General features: G+C 40.4%; 1 protein-coding gene across 3 annotated transcripts in view; it reads left to right on the top strand.

Moving 5' to 3' along the window:
- The first annotated feature begins 953 nt into the window (after positions 1-953).
- Positions 954-17,376, top strand: part of cntrl (centriolin) — a 45,622-nt gene continuing 29,199 nt past the window's right edge. The window contains exons 1-17 of one of the 3 annotated variants that reach the window (XM_053228736.1): positions 954-1,703; positions 2,718-2,845; positions 2,942-3,072; positions 3,160-3,301; positions 3,387-3,573; positions 6,563-6,756; positions 6,992-7,048; positions 8,202-8,321; positions 8,865-9,036; positions 9,632-9,738; positions 10,289-10,483; positions 11,977-12,130; positions 13,538-13,758; positions 13,978-14,154; positions 14,326-14,460; positions 15,283-15,428; positions 15,525-15,735. In XM_053228736.1, coding sequence (XP_053084711.1) covers positions 1,556-1,703; positions 2,718-2,845; positions 2,942-3,072; positions 3,160-3,301; positions 3,387-3,573; positions 6,563-6,756; positions 6,992-7,048; positions 8,202-8,321; positions 8,865-9,036; positions 9,632-9,738; positions 10,289-10,483; positions 11,977-12,130; positions 13,538-13,758; positions 13,978-14,154; positions 14,326-14,460; positions 15,283-15,428; positions 15,525-15,735 — 2,625 coding nt within the window. In that variant the 5' untranslated portion in view covers positions 954-1,555. Of the gene's footprint in view, positions 1,704-2,717; positions 2,846-2,941; positions 3,073-3,159; positions 3,302-3,386; positions 3,574-6,562; positions 6,757-6,991; positions 7,049-8,201; positions 8,322-8,864; positions 9,037-9,628; positions 9,739-10,288; positions 10,484-11,976; positions 12,131-13,537; positions 13,759-13,977; positions 14,155-14,325; positions 14,461-15,282; positions 15,429-15,524; positions 15,736-17,376 lie in introns of all 3 variants that reach the window. The other 2 variants (XM_034299314.2, XM_026940110.3) reach the window with 2 other exon arrangements.

The following is a 17,376-nucleotide window of genomic DNA, read 5'->3' as shown; positions in this document are numbered from 1 at the left end:
ATTAAAGAGATCAGAGGAGAATGACCAGACTGTGCTGAGCTGACAAGAAGTCTATACTTCCTAGTAACTCAAATAATCACTCAATACAACTGTGGTGAGGAGAAAAGCATCTCAGCATGCACAAAACATCAAACTTCTACTCCTGGCAGCCAAGAACAAGAATCTGAGGCTGCCAGGAGTGGAATCTGATGTGGTCTTCCGCTGTTGTAGCCCATCCACCTCAAAGTTCGAAGTTTTGTGCATGCTGAGGCGCTTTTACCACGGTTGTAAAGAGTGATTATATGAGTCACTGTATCCTTCCTGGCAACTCAAAGCAAGGACATCTTCTTCTGACCTCTCTTATCAAGGCGTTTCCACCCACAGAACTGTTGCTCACTCAGTGTTTTTTTGTACCATTCTGTGTAAACTCTAGAGCCTGTTGTGTGTGAAATTCCCAGGAGATCAGCAGTTTCTGAAATACTCAGACCAGCCCATCTGGCTCCAACAACCATGCTACAGTTACAGTCACAGAGATCACACTTTTTCCCCATTCTGATGTTTGATGTGAACATTAACTGGAGATCTTGACCTCTGTCCTGAATCTGCATGATTTTTTTGCATTATGCTGCTGCCACATGATTGGCTGATTAGAGAACTGTATAAATGCCCGAGTGTACAGGTGTTCCTAATAAAGTGGACGGTGAGTGTAATTACCCCTGACTCTAGCACAAAGCTGTATTTCCCACCACACAATCTTCTCATTTAAGATAATTCCTTCTATCTGTGTACTCATAGGTATTAAGTCACATTTTAAAACAGCGTTATTAATAAATAAATAATTTAACACTTTATATTTACTCCATTTCTTTTAAGGCAGTCTGTTTCCGTTTGAACATTTTCACTTCTTAGCTAGGACTTTTATTTTGACAGAAGCTTATTCTCTATTGTGTGTTTGAGGTTGTTTCTAATAAACATATTATCACAAACCATAAAACGTGGACATTTAAGCAAGGCTTCAGTGAAAACATTCTCCGTTTTTGTGTTTTCCAGTTTTTTTCAGGAAAGGTGTGTGAAGTTAGCGCCATGTTGTCAGGCAGATAGAGCTCCCCTTAACGGCGTTAGCTCTGTGCGCGTGTGTAGCTCCGTCTCCATGGAAACGGGCTCGGCACATTGGCAGTGCTGCTTTCCAGCCAAGCTAACAGCTCCTCACTAATAAAAACGGAGATACAGTGAGGATAAAGTGTGTAAGAAGCTCGCAACATGATTAGTTCATGTTATTAAAATATGCGCTCAGTGACATGGAACACGCTAGTGCAGCGGTTAATCAGCAGCCTCACCAGACTAGTTAAAGACGCTAGCTAAGTTAGTACAGCTAGCTAACTAAGTGACTAAATTATAGCAGTCAGTTATCAGGCATTTAAACTAGATTAAAGCACAGTGACGCAACTGAATTACAACATGTTGTGCTAGTATAGTGAATATTCCTAGTGGAAAGGGCTCATTGAGGTGGTCTGTGCTGTGAAAGCGAGGTGAGTTGCAGAGCTAGCTAACGGTGCTGCTGTGAGTCCTGGCGAGCATGAAGAGGACGAGTGATTCCTCCAGAGCCTCGTCTGTGCACAGAGTGCTGAGTTCAGCTCCGGCTCCAGCTCCTGCCCCTGCTCCGGCTCCTGCCCCTGCTCCGGCCCACAGCCTGAGTGAAGACGCAGCTGAGCTCAGTGAAGACGGTAAATTACACCTCTTATATCATCTATCCTGAAAAATGTGCCTTACACAGCTAAACTCTCCATTATCATTTACACAAAGCTTACAGTTCCACAGTGATTGTCCTTATATTTCTTCAGCACATATTGAGGATTTGGATGAGGGAAGTATGTGACATTCATTTATTCATTCATTCATCTGATGGAACCGCTGTATCCCAGTCAGGGTCGTGGTGGATCCGGAGTCTATCCCAGGAACACTGGGAGCAAGGTGGGAGAACTCACCCCGGGGGGAAGCCAGTCCATCCCAGCGCACCCCACGGCACACATGCTCACACACTGATTCACACCTAGAGGCAGTTTACAGTTTACAGTAGCCGTAATGCCCACTGGCATGGTTGTTTTTTTTGTTTGTTTTGTTTTGGTGTTTTTGGGTGTTGGGAAGAAACCAGAGAACCCTGAGGAAATCCACACAAACATGTGGAGAAAACGCAAAACTGTGCAGACAGTAACCTGAGCTCGAGATTGAACTGGGATACAACTCTGGAGCTGTGAGGCAGCAGGATGTGACATTTTAAGTGAAAAACAGTTACATATGAAATAATCGACACCCAACATCTTAATTAGATCTGGTTCCAAAACAAACATTAATGTTCAGCCAGTAAATATATGAACAAATGTTAAAACACCTAACATTCTCCCTGTGTCAGCGTGGGTTTGACAAAAACAGGGAGAATGTTAGGTGTGTGTGAGTGTGTGTGTGTGAGTGTGTGAGTGTGAGTGTGTGTGTGTGTGTAGGATGTCTTCCTGCCTTGTGACCATTGTTCCCAGGATAGACTCCAGATCCACCTTGATCTTGACGGGGATAAAGTGGTTACCGATGACAAATAAATGAATGAATAAAAGATGTAACACTATCAGAGCAAAGTTCTGTTTTGCCCCTCCTGTAAAGTTAGTTACCCTTCTGTAATTCCAAGCCCTTTATATTTAAGGTTGTAATACTGCTGTCACTTTCACTCACTCACATTTGGTTTGAAGATGAAATCAAATGCACAGGAACACGGTACATCACTGAAGACTTTCTTAAGAAGTTGACCAAGCAAGACAATTTATCCCTTGTGCGCTCCTTGAATCTGTCCACTCCTCATGGAGATAAATACTTCAGGGTAAGAATGACGACACTTAAACTACTGCTCATAACCTCTTGATCTGAGTGTTTGTTCAGTGATATATTTTGTTGAATTGTACTCTTTATTTCTTAGTACATTGAGAACTTGGACAAGTGTGACCGTGTTCAGGTTCTTAACCTTAGTAACAACATCATAGAAAAAATGGAGAAGTTGGAGAGGCTTCATCAGTTGCGAGAGCTGCACCTTTCCAATAACAGAATAAGGTAAATGATTAGATTTTTTTATTAAAGAAGCATTGTATTTTGTGGAATTACTCAAAGGTTGTATAATTGTTGTTTTCCATCATGCAGGAAAATAGAAGGCCTAGAGCAAATGGCAAACCTACAGATCCTGAATCTGGAGAATAACAGCATTGAACAAGTGCCGCTGTGGGTCGGGAAAAAGCTCAGATCCCTTCAGAAGCTAAATCTTCAGAAAAACAAGATATTTTCGGTTAGTCTTACCTTATTCTGCCTAAGCTATGTATCGGTTATTTGTGCATGCCATGACATAACTTTTATCCTCTTTTATCTTTTAGCTTCATGAGCTCACCAAATTGAAGCTTCTAAAAAGTCTAACTGAGCTGAAGTTAGCAGAGAACCCTGTGTCTGACCTTCCCCACTACCGCCTCTTCTTAGTCTTCCACCTGAGATCTTTAGAGTTTCTGGATGGGCAGCCAATCAGCGAGCAGGAGCGAGAAAAAGCCCATCAGCGCTTTCACACTGGTATATAGTTACTTCTACCCACTGTCTGCCAATAAGCTCACAAAACAGATTCTTACTAGGGCTGTATACATATATATATACACATACATACACACACACACACACACACACACACACACACACTGATCAGCCATAACATTAAAACCACTGACAGGTGAAGTGAATAACGTTGATTATCTCATTACAATGGCACTGTCAACGGGTAAGATATATTAAGCAGCAGGTGAACTGTCAGTTCTCGAAAGTGATGATTTGGAAGCAGGATAAATGGTCAAGTGTACAGATCTGAGCGACTTTGACAAGGGCCAGATTGTGATGGCTAGATGACTGGGTCAGAGCATCTCAGAAATGGCAGGTGTTGTGGGGTGTTCCCGGTATGCAGTGGTTAGTACCTACCAGAAACAGTCAGCAGTGGTTACAGCATGTGCACGGAAGGGTGCGTGTGCGTCGCTTACCTGGGGAATGCACTATGGGAAGAACGCAAGCCAGCAGAGGCAGTGTGATGCTCTGGACAATGTTCTGCTGGGAAACTTTGGGTCCTGGCATTCATGTGGATGTTACTGTGAAATGTACCAACTACCTAAACATTGTTGCAGACCAAGTACACCCCTTCATGGTAACGGTGTTCCCTTAATGGCAGTGGCCTCTTTCAGGACCTACACAATATTAGGCAGGTAGTTTTAATGTTGTGGCTGATGATCAATAGATCAGAATTTCAGCTTTCATTTCCTGATATTTATCTGTATGTATTAAACTCCTTTGGTGGCAGACCACTCAATTTTTAGGTGAGTGTTGGAGGAATAGGAATGGATAACTGCAGTAACTGCATCAAGCGGGCGACCCACTGGCATCACCAAACTGTTGCATTCTTTTTTTGTGATGTTTTTCCAGGCTTGTACCGCAGCTTCTTTCAGGTGGTGTTTGTTTTGGGAGTTTCTCCTTTGAGTCTCCTCTTCAGGAGGTGAAATGGATGCTCAGTTGGGTTAAGGTCAGGTGATTGACTTGGCTAGTCTAAAACCTTTCACTTTTTCCCTTGATGAAGTCCTGTGTTGTGATGGCAGTGTGTTTTGACTCATTGTCTTGCTGCATGATGAAGTTCCTCCCAATTAGATTGGATGCATTTCTCTGTAAATTGGCAGACAGAATGTTTCTGTAAACTTCTGAATTCATTCTGTTGCTACCATCATGAGTTACATCATCAGTACAGATTAGTGATTAGCCTGTTTCCAGAAGCAGCCATGCAAGCCAGAGCTTCTATATTTCTGCTCTCAAAGTCTTTTTTGAATGGTGGATTGTGATCTCTTCACCGCTGCCCTGCGTGAGGGTGTTGGTGATGTCACTGACTATCTGTTCCTTGTCTGGCCTGTTTGACGTCTGGTTGTTAGCAGCCCAGTGGTTCCTTTCTTTTTCAGGACATTCCAAATTGTTGTATTGGCTGTCCCCAGGGTTTGTGCAATGGCTCTGATTGATTTTCCCTCTTTTCTTGTAAACCAACATTCAGAAACCAGGTGGGAAAAAATAAGTACACCCTATAATTCAGTAACATGTAGAACCACCTTTAGCAACAATAACCTGAAGTAAACATTTTCTCTAGGAGTTCATCAGTCTCTCATGTCATCTGGCCCACTGTTCTTTACAACATTGCTTCAGTTCATTGATGTTTGGGGGCATTCGTTAATGCACAGCTCTCCTAAGATCCCGCCACAGCATCTGAATGGGGTTGAGGTCTGGACTTGACTTTGCCATTCCAACACCTTGAATTTTTTTCTTCTTTAGCCATTGAGATGTCAGTTTGCTGGTGTGCTTGGGATCATTGTCCTGTTGCGTGACCCACCTTCGGCCCAGCTTAACCTGCTGAACAGATGGCCTCACATTTGTCTCAAGAATATTGTGGTATAAAGTGGAGTTCATCATTATCTCAACGTCTGCAAGTTTCCCACGTCCTGAGCTGCAAAATCATCACCCCTCCACCACCACCATGCTTGACAGTTGGTACGAGTTGTTTGTGGTTATACACTGTGTTTGGTTTTCACCAAATATCTCCAGTTTGGTCTCATTATTATTATTATTATTATTATTATTATTATTCCAGAATTTTTGTGGTTTGTTCAGGTGCAATTTTGCAAACCTAAGTTGTGCTGCCATATTCTTTTGGAGGGAAGGGGCTTTTTCCTAGCCACTCTTCCATGAAAGCCATACTTGTTCAGTCTTTTCCTGATTGTGCTGTCAAGACCATAAACATTTAATGTGCTTACTGAGGCCTGTAGGTCACATGATGTAGCTCTTAGGCTGTTCTTTATATCTCTGAGCATTAAATGATCTGACCTTGGACTGAATTTTCTGGGACGCCCACTCCTGGGAAGATTGATAACTGTCTTGAAGGCTCTCCATTTGTAAACAGTCCTTCTCACTGTAGAATGGTGAATTTCAAATTGTTTATAGATGGCCTTATAACCCTTCCCAGATGGATGAGCAGCAACAGTTGCTTCTCTGAGGTTACGGCTGATGACCTTTCTTCTTGGCATGATGTAGACACAATCTGAGTGCTCTAGACCACTAAACTGACAAAGGTTCTGCTTTCATAGAGGTAGTCTAACTTGTTGACAGTTAAATAATCTTGTGCATTTCATTAGTAACAACTGACTGCTAAGTAATGCTCTTAATGATTGTGGACGTAGGAAGAGTGGACTTATTTTAGCCACCTGGTTTCTGAATGTTGGTTTACTTTTTGGGAAAAAATTATGACATACAAACTGTTGTGTTTTTGTTCTCACCTGAGGATATTTGTTTATAGAAGTTAGTGAGGACCAGACAATTGTTATTGATAAATAAAAACATAGAATTGAAGGAGGGTGTACTTTCTTTTTCACATGACTGCATGTGTTGCTGTAGTGTAAATAGACATTGTAATTATGATAAAATTTACAAGTAATTGTGTAGCTCCCATGTTCAGCTTCTCTCACCTGTGCTTCTGCATTCTGGCTTACAGAGGAGGTAGAGCGTCTGGAGCAAGAGCTGGAAGAAAGAGGAGCAGAGATAGAGCGACTGCAGGAGGAGAAAGCTGTAGCATTAAAGGAGTTGGAACATCAGGAGAAGCTCCAGCAGAGTCTGAGGCAGGAAAGCCAGGAGCAGCAGTGGCGACAGGAACAGCTTGAAATGGAGCTGGACACCAAGTCCGAACTGGTGTGTAACAGAGCTTCCATGTCCCTCTGTGTTTATCATAATATTCAAGGCTATAATGTGACACAACCATATTTTTTCTGATTTCTAGATTGCATTAACAGACATTAAATTTCAGTGTTTACAAAATTTGCCTATTCATGAGAGAGAGCCTAGTGTCTCAGTGCTTACACCAATTTATTCATAAACTTTAACCAACTTGAGCTTGTTTCCTTCTTCTTTCTTTTTTAACCTTTAGCCAATTTCCTCTTCACTTCTTGCTACTTTCCGTAGAGATCTGTCAGCCACCCTAAAGGTGAAGTTTTTTTTTCTTTTTTTTTTTTTTGCATTCTGCCGTACTGTGCATCAGTTAGACTCTTTGTGCTTCCCACCTCACAAGTGGTTATGCTCCATGAACATTATATGAATGAGCGCTCTGGTGGGATTAAGTGAGTGAGTGGTGTTTATCTGAATATTGACTTATTTGAATACTGATTTCTTTTTTTTTTGCCTGTATAGAGACAGATGACAAGGGTAAAACCAGCATAAAGCTGGGAACAGCTTCAGTACACCTTCGCATAAATTCTGTTGGAGCACCGCTCTTTCAAAGGATATTCCCTCAGCTGAAGTTTTGATGAGGGTGTTGGAGAGCAGTGTGTAAAACTTCAGTACAAAATCTCCCATAGGTGTTTGATTGAGATCTGTGAAGGCCATAGTGTCTGATTTACATCTTTTTCATCCTCATCAAACCATGCAGTGAGTGCTTGTGCCCTGTGGATGGGGACATTGCCTCCCTGGAAGAGTCCATGCCTGTCGTGATAGAAATGTTTTATCATAGGTTAAAGGTGATCAAGTCAGAAGAGCTTTGTGTTGATTTGCAGTGACTCTTCCTAAACATGCCAGCAAAATAAATAAATAGCCTCCCACAGCATAATAGAGCCACCAGTTTTACCTTTGTCAGCTGTCTGTACCTTATTTTCATACGTTCTTTATTACAATCTTTCCACAAATAGATAGAGATACATGCATGTTCTTTTATAAACTGTGCATGCCATTTCTGTCTGTATGCTGCTTTTCCATGCTGCGTTCTCAGCCTCCATTACCTGTTCCCCTGCTGGATTCTTTCTACAAGGTATTCATTTGTGTCCAATCAGTTTCTGTTAGATCAATCATCAACCAGTTCCCGAAGTCCTATTGAAGTGAAATGTCATGACTTTCTCCTGTGCCACCAGGTAGTCACTTAGAGTGATGTGATATAGCACTGCTGTCTTCGTAAGCATGCTACAATACTTTCTGCATGCATAAGTCAAGTTGTTAGATCCAGATACGTACATGCATTTTACATCTGCAAAATGCACTGATTACGTCCAGTGACCTTTATGGAATATGTTTGCAGTGGAGTTTATGTTCTATATTGATGCTTGTACCTGAAATATTGGCTCTTAAACACCATTTAATTTATTTTCCAGCTAAAACAGAAGACCACAGAGCTGACCCGGGCCTGCCAGAAGCAGTATGAGCTTGAGCAGGAGCTGGCTTTTCACAAGATAGATGCTAAGTTTGAACCACTTCCATTTTATCCTAATCATGTAAGTTTCATCAAGACTTACTTTATTAAATTTGGCCATTGTTATACTTGATTTTAAATATGTGGGGGCATATGCAAGATGGCTGTCCCCTTTTATCCAGCAGCCACCTGGCAACATTTGTGCCTTTTCAGAAATTACCACTACATGTCCTCATGTATATGCAATACCTGCATGTAATTGGTGGGGCAATGTAGCATGATATGGCACAGCTTCAGCAGCAGACTAGTCAAACCATGACAGTGTCAGAAATTTTGATGAGATGCAAACAGAGCTTGTCCACTGTGACAAATCGCCAAAACATTTTACATGTCAACCTGATAACTGGCCAGCCAAGTTTTTCAGCTCTGACCAGCTTTTAATCTTCCATATGCACAAAACAGCATGGCGAGTTAGTAAAGCTGGCAGTGTAGCAGCTATGTGCCCGTGTGTGCATAAAGTATAACACTGGTCTTACATTGTACTACATTTTCTGAATCAAGTTACATGATTAAATTCCCAGCTGTGCACTGAAACAGTCTGTTCTCCATCTTATATCCTGTTTAGGACCTGGAAGGGGATGTGCTGGGTGAGAGTCCGTACATTGGAAAAGCCCGTCACAAAAGGAACACATTTACATCAGACAGTGTAGATACAGGGTTCAGGCATCTGGCCAAAGGAGGTCTCGTACATACAGACAAATTGGAGGAGGATGAGTCGAGGCAGGATTTGGCAAGAGGTGCTGGTCCAAATAGTACAGGTTTTTTTTTTTAATTAAATACATGAGTTGACCACAACAACTGTGCACAGTCTTTGCATACAGCAATATGTGCTATAGCATATAAAAAGCACTATCTCTCATATCTCTCATATCTGTCCGGGGTGGTAACAGATCAAGCATCATACTGCTCCTGTGTGGATTATTTTCGTATAATCTGGAGCGTCTGCACAGTCTGGAGTGTGTTATTCCATTTATATCACAGTGATCATTGTTTTTTAAACCCATTTATTATTAGTCATAGATTGCGTGGAGCGTCCCTGTGAATTAACTGGTACTATAGAAACAATAACATTTTAGAATGACTGCAGTAATAAAAACCTATTGTTCATGTTACAGCCGGAGCTACTGTCTGAGCTGTGCAGTTATACAAAAACAGCTTCTGACCAATCAGATTTGAGAATTTAACTGCACTGTGGTGTAATCAGTAATAATAATAATGCAAAAATAATGTATCATCTCTAAGATAATGTTACTACATTGGTTAACTCACAGCTATGATAAAATTGGGATAATATTGGTGTTTGTTAAATAATACATGCTGTGACTGTAGCAGAGGAGCGGCTACAGCAGCTGCATAAGGAGATGGAGTACAAAGAGCAACAGATCCTGAGAGCCAGCGAGGAGCTGCAACAACTAGAAGAGGCAGCATCTCAAAAACGAGTAAGTGTCTTTTTTAAATAGTGTAAAATATTTTTTCCAATTACTGTTGATCTAAAACCTAAATTCATACTAGCCATTTAAACAAATTATATTTTTCTAACACACTCATTATATGTAAATAAGATATCGTGTGGTAGCAGTGTTGTATGAAATCATGCAGATATACAGGTCAAGAGCTTCAGTTAATGTTCAAATCAAACATCAGAATGGGGGAAAAACTTTGACCATGGATGGTTCTTGGTGCCAGACGGGCTGCTTTTGAGTATTTCAGAAACTGATAAGCTCCTGAAAAAGATTGTTAATGAGAAATGAATGATTTTTTGTTAGAAAATAAATTGTTTTATGTGTGGAAAATTAGAATTATTGTGTTTAATGTGTAGTTTATACAATTATATAAATATAAAAAAAAATCGCGATTTATGACACATATGTTAATACCAGATTATCAAAACACTCATTGCAGTCACTGTTACTGCTTACATTTCCCCACATGGTAAGACACCGGGTCAGCTGGAGACACTGTAACCCTAGTGTATGTGGCCTCTTGCAGATTTCAGAAGCAGAGAAGGACCATCTTAGACAGCAGCTGCACGTGAAGATCCAGAAGCTGTGTGAGATGCGGCAGGAGGCAGAGAACCTGGAGAAGCAGCTGGACAGGCAGAGCTCTAAGCTCAGTGAGGCTCAAGGGGAGCTGGACCAGCTCCAGAGCTTACTGCACACTTTGAAGCCAGAAGACCTCAGACACGTTAGTACAATTGCTGCCTATTTTGGTATAAGTATTGCATTTTTTTAATTTGTGGATCCTCATTCTGTAATTATGTGGCTGAAATCATTGTATTTCTAAGTCATTTCCAATTCCATGAATATTTTGAGCTAAAAACAAAAGGCCATATGAGTGCTAAAAATATCTCTGCCTGCAACCTTGACAATAGCAGCTATCCTGAATGTTGCCTTGGTTCCATTCCAGCAACAAGGCAAATGCTTGGAAAACAAGATCAGCCTCCCAGTGGAATACATAGTTAATCAGAGGTGTCTAGTAAGGATACCAAAAGCTCTAGCCAACTAATACTTGGTGCATGTCTCTTTAAGAAAATAGGAAGAGTGTTTCTGTAGGAAATTTGGGTGGAGCTTGAAAAGTCGCTCACTCCCTCTTAGGAGGGATTGTCATAGCTTGGATATAGGCAGTGATTGGTTGGACTGAGAGTTTCCTGTGTTGATTCAAAGCAGGAGCTGGAGAGGGGGGGGGGAGAATACAGAGGAACAGTGTGTGTGTGTGTGTATGTGTGTTGGTTGGGGGGATGAAGTGCAAAGCAGGGGGAAAACCCTGTACTATGGCTAGAGTCTACAAGCAAAAACTTTGTGGCTAAAAGTCTGCAAGGACAAGGAGAGGATCAGAGAGACAGGAGAAGCTAAAGCTCAGCACATAGTCTCCCTGTAGCCTCACTTGAGCCAGTAATGGAGCGAGAGCAGGATGTGATTATGTCAGCCACTTTATGTTAGTAAGTACCCCAGTGGGAGTAAGGGAGGGGTTCGTGGTTATGTGTTTGCATGTTATATGTTTTCATAATGCTGTGTACTGTCTTCATCATTTCATGCTTGAAGAAACTTTTACTTTCTTTGAGAAGTTTGATGCTAAAAAATTAATATTCTGATATTGGAGATCACTCAAATAACACACTTCCTTTCAGCACGCAGCTATAGGATTAATATAAATAAATAAATATGAAAACTGTTTGCTTGCAAAATAGACTGCCATGCCACCATGTAATAAAAAATAGGCACAAAGCCTTTTTTTTTATACAATAACAATAAGCCTTTTTTGCATTTGTACAATGTACAAAACTGTAACTGTTTATGTGGTGACAGTGGAAGTAACAGATGGGAATGTTAACGAGTGATGTAATCCCAGGAGAAATGTACAGTGCAGAACTATGTGTTCTGTAGCACACTGAAAGTAACTGGGGATCTTCATGTTTGGATCTTCATGTCCCGATTTTCATGTATTAGCAGCTGCAAATTGCTTAAAGAAAATGCTGGGTTTTTTTAGTCAGACATAGTGGTAACTGCTCTTAGGCCTTACACTTAGGCCTGTGGTATATGTGGTATAATGTATAATAGCCTTTTTTGCCTTTATGAGAAAATGTGCACATTTATTTAGTCCATGAGAAATAATTTTCAACTAATTGTTGCACTCGTTCCTTGTGTGTAAACTCTCTTTCTGCTGCTTTTTTTCCTCAGGCTCATGTGAAGGCTCAGTTGGCCAGTAAGAGTCAGCTGCTGTCCATCATGAGTAAGAAACAGCACGAGTTGGAAGGCCGGCTAGATGACATGCTCAGTCGCATTGCAAAGGAGACACAAGAGATCAAAGATCTAGAACAACAGCTTACTGAGGGTGAGAGACATTGATATAATGTACATTATATCATGGAAAAATGCTACTGCAAGCTGCATGTGGAAGAACATTACGTGGGTTATTCCGTGGGTTGTGCTGCATCGTTCGCTGTGTGGATTTGTCAGATGAGCAAGATTATGTAAAATATAAAGCTGCATTACATCCTAAGCGGTAATTTGCTGGTCATCAGATGATCATTTTCAACCTCAGCACTTGTGACAGAAGAAGTGGGGAAACTGGACGTCCCCATGTTCATGTTTTGTTAGCAACAAGCTAGGCAGCTAAATCAGATGAGTGATGTATATTTTCTTTCTCAAACAGCAAACTGTGTAGTCAGTGTTTTAGATTTAACAATCGAATATGTCTGTATGTTGATTAATGTAAAGCTAATACTTGTATATACAGTATTACTAATTTTAGGGTAAGAAGTTTTACTTTATTTCTGATGCTATGTGCAGCCATGTTGATTTGACGTCACTCCGTAAACGGGGAAGGAACTCGGATTTGAGAAGAATACCCAAAGTTGACTTCTCATTTGCGGTGGAATTTCATGTCTTGAAGGACAGAGTCCCCATTTACTCTGTCGAGAAAGAAGGGTTTACTAAGTTGTGCAAAAATAGTTACAACGCCATCTATAGCAAATAGTGCAAACAAATTTTTAAGTATCTTTTCTTTATATATCCTTTATTTAATAGAACAATTGTTTGCACTGTTTGTTATAGATGGTGCTGTTACTTTCTGCACATTTACATTTTCCAATGTCCATTCTAATAAATAAAATGCTTTATAAATAAATTGTGTAAATTTTTAATAGCGTTATGTAAGAAAAAAAAATTGTATTGCACTGCTGCCACATGATTGGCTGATTAGATATTTGCATAATTGAGTAGATGTACAGGTGTTCCTAATAAAGTGCTCTGTGAGTGTATATATTAGTGTCTAGATCTGCTATCTAGATCTAAATGTATTTATTTTAATTATGTTTTACATTACATATATTAAATGTAACCAGAATCCACTGGTCTTTATCAGTGAGAAAGTCTGTATAGTTCATTTCTAATATTTCAGTAAAACTAACTGAAAGTTAAGTGCTTGAGCATTGAGTTGTGGCTCTGTGTATTAGTATGGCTTTGTTAGGGGTTATATTGTAGACTTTAGCGTTAAGGGCATTTGTGGATTAGTCATTCTAAGATGACCTTCCATGACCAGCAGAATTCATGGAAAAAGGCCTGAAAATTTATTCATTTATTTATTTATTTAAAAAAAAAAAAAAAAAAAAGAAGAGTCATAATTCTTTTAAAAAATTTAGTGCTGTCAGCTTAAAAATATTTTTAAAAAAATCCTAGATGGAGAATTTAGAAACATCTGAAAATAAGTGGTTTCTGATTATTTTTCCCCATTTTCCAGGTCAGATAGCAGCTAATGAAGCATTGAAGAAGGATCTAGAGGGCATAATCTCCGGCCTGCAGGACTACCTGCATGGGGTGAAGGATCAGGCTCGACAGGCCCAATCTGACTGCCTGCGCCTGCAGAAGGAGAAAGACACTCTACAGCAGCTCCTCTGGGACAAAGATCAACAGCTCAGCCGACTGCAGCAAGTAGCCCAGATCTGTGAAAACACAAAGCAGGTTTGTCAGAGACCTTTTCATCAATGTTTACTGAGTTTTACTGAGCACTAAAATGTGCTATTCTGCTAAAATGCTACAAGAGTCTAACAATAATACCTTTGTGCAGCTATAAGACTTGATTCGATGACCAAAATTGATACATAAAAAACAAACAAAAAAACACAACAGTTTGACAGGTTGTGTGAATTGTGTGAAATGATAAGGTCTTGGGTTGTATAGGAGTTGTTGCAGCACCAGGAAGAGTTACAGGCTCTGCGGAGGGAGAACGTAGAGCTGAGGGAGGCTCAAGGTCAGGTCAGTGCATATGAAGCTGAATTGGAGGCTCAGCTGCAAGAGAGAGACTTTAAGGCCAGCCACCTCAAAGAGGAGCTGAGTCGATTGCAGCGGCTCAGTCAGGTATGTCCCAAAACCGCTTTGAGATGATTAGCTGAAATTAGATTTTTCATACTGATGTCAGAACGAAATGTATTATTTGCATTTGACATTTGTGATTAGGCAGAAGCATCTTATTCGCTAGGAACATGCAGTGCGCTGATTTACCTGCAGTAACTCTTCTGTTACTTCTAGCTGGAGCATTCTGCGTTGCAGGCGGAACTGCAGAAAGAGAGACAGGCCAAGGAGAACGCGCTGGCTCAGCTGCAGCTAGCTGGAGAGAGAGAGCTGGAGAACACTGATCTCCTGCAACAGCTCAACATGCTGCAGGTGTGTTCTCATGGACAGATGGCTATGTTTATCATCAGTGTTTATTTTTTTGTTTTGTTTAGCTCACACCTATCACATGATGGCTACCAACCAGCGTGTCCCCTTGAGACATGTGAAGCCAGCCACCACATCTTTTTAACTGATGCTCATGCTACATCACAGGGCAGTTAACACTCTTGGAGGAAAGCGTTAAGCGCCTTCTTCCACATGAGCTTACAGGTGCCCGTGACTGGTTAGTGTTGTCCTGATAGACAGGGGAAAAAAGAGTAATGCCATCCCTTCTTCCCAAACAGCGTATACAGTTTTGCTCTCTTGGACGTCCAGCTTACGATGGTGTGACATCATCCGGATTTGAACTCACAATCTTCTGACAATACAATGAACACTTTTCTGTTACAATAGGTGTTTTTATCTGAACCACGTAATTCCCGTTGGAAGCACTGGGTGTAAAGCGGTTTGGGCTTGTCCAGTAAGTTTTGCAACTCAGGGGGCAAGTGACAATAATAGAGGCCCAGTGGGAAAATTATATTGTTATATAATGAAAATGAGGAGCTAGCATGGCAATATATTGAACTGAAGTATATTTCAGTGCTGCCCAGAAAGAAACAGTTTGGGAACAATTGCTGAGAACAGTTTCTACTATTGAGTAAACATAATTAGCTTGCCTTCGGTGCTGTCATGGTTACAATCAAGACCTAGGTTGAGTATAGCCTTATCTGTTTGCTCTTGACTAAACTGAGCTAAAATAATCCATAATGTGGTCTCCGTCAGCAACAACGGACTGTTTACTTTTCACCATGATGTGTCCATGTGTTAATGCAGCGGGAGAAAAGTACTCTAATGGAGAAGGTCAATGTCTTGCAAAAAGACTTTCAGCAGATCAGGAAGGAGCTGCTGTGCCCTAAACAAGTAGCCAAGAGTTTGCAGGGGCTGAAGAGAATCATTGCGACAGGCTCAGGGGAACTAAGGTATGACATCTTGATATTTTAGGGAACAGTAGGAATGAACACTTTAACATCTATTAAGTGATATGCTAATCATGTGGATGTGGGTTCAACTAACAGCAGAGTGAATGGTGATGGAGGTGTGCTGAGTGAAAGCTTGGCCGAACTGCAGGAAGAGCTGCAGCGCACAGTTTCTGCTGCTTTGAGAGACCGAGATGAGGCCCAAAGTGCCCAGGATAGGCTGGCACGTGAGCTGGGCATTCTCAGGAACAGGCTTACACACTATCAGCAGAAATACCAGAGTGCATGTGAAGAGGCTCGACATGCCAGGGTGAGTTGATTATTTTGCACAGTCCCATAAAGACATAAATTATCTTACAGTGTGAACATTTAAATTTGGATCAAATGTTTTTCTTGCATGCAGACACGGTGGTTTTTCACATGGTTTTGTTTTAGCAAAGTGAAGCTTACACAGGATTGCTGCTTCTGGTTTATTTCATAAGTCCTTTTATTTATACATTTGCATCATTGGAAAGTTCACAGTTTTTATATATATATATATATATATATATATATATTTATATATAATATATATATATATATATATATATATATATATATATATATATTTATATATAATATATATATATATATATATATATATATATATGTGTGTGTGTGTGTATATATATATATATATATGGACAAAGTGATTGTTATTTCACCTGTCTACCACAGCAGTTGAAGTTGAAATTAAAATGAATGAATGAATGAATATTCATTCAATAATACAGGTGTACAGGTCTTCTTAATAAAGTGGAAGGTGAGTGTATAATGAATATTCAGTTCAATTTTATTTATATAACACTTTTAACAATGGACATTGTCACAAAGCAGCTTTACAGATATGTAGATCTAGATATAGATTTATATTTATCCCTAATGAGCAAGCCAAAGGCGACTGGGGCAAGGGAAACTCCCTGAGACAACATGAGGAAGAAACCTTGAGGAGGAGAGGAACCATTCTCAAAAGTCAACCCATCCTTTTCTGGGTGACACCAGATAGTGTGATTATAGCATTATCATTAACATTCTACAGCCGTATACTATAAAGTCAGGGAGTACTGTGTGTTGAAAGGATCTTCTTTACGAGCATCAGGGATATTTTTGATTTCATTACATTTTTAGATTTAGAGTCTGTAGTATCCAAGTGAAGTTAGTTACTGTGTAATATAAGCTTAAATTGCACACTTTCATCTTTTCTTTTAGCTGAAAGGTTTTTCAGTTTTACATCAAAATTGGGTGAATGGTGAAAAGCACTTTTTATATACCCTCAAATTAAAGTTGAAACTCTACATTTTGAACTCATTCATTATTTATAATGAATAATTATTAATAACACAGTCCTATCCTCCAATATGGCGACATGCTTGTGGCAGCAGATTACAGCAGCTCACATCTCGAGAGACGTTATATCCTACGTTTCAGTTTCAGTCTTTTTAGGCAAGTAGGGTTTTTTTATTTGGTTGTTTTGTTTTGTTTTGTTTTGTTTTTTTGTGCACTCTGCGCTCAGTATGGAGAACCATGGGGAGAGGGCGGGTCGCTTCATGTACACATGCAATCAGCTGCTGGCGCGCCGAAGATCTGCACCGTGCTCCAGAATGCAGTTGCATATTCCTGAAGAACTGCTGAGACCGTACAGAGGATGCAGAGCTGGATCCAAAACAAAGGCAAAGAGGAGATGCTACAAGCCCTTCATTGCGGCCATCATCATGGGAAATGTTAGCTCTCTTGGCAATAAGATGGATGAGTACAGCGCACTGATCAGGACCCAGAGGGAGTATTGGGAGTGCAGTGTGTTTTGTTTCATGAGACATGGCTGCATAATATTCTGAACTTGAATGAGGGTGCGTTGTTTTTCTAAAAACAAACTCTGGATCACCAAGGTTCTGAAGGAACTACTGAATGAAAA

The sequence above is a fragment of the Pangasianodon hypophthalmus genome, chromosome 24 (genome assembly GCF_027358585.1).
Source record: "Pangasianodon hypophthalmus isolate fPanHyp1 chromosome 24, fPanHyp1.pri, whole genome shotgun sequence".
Taxonomy (NCBI): domain Eukaryota; kingdom Metazoa; phylum Chordata; class Actinopteri; order Siluriformes; family Pangasiidae; genus Pangasianodon; species Pangasianodon hypophthalmus.
The sequence above is the reverse complement of the archived record's forward strand: the minus strand, read 5'-3'. Positions and strand labels throughout refer to the sequence as shown.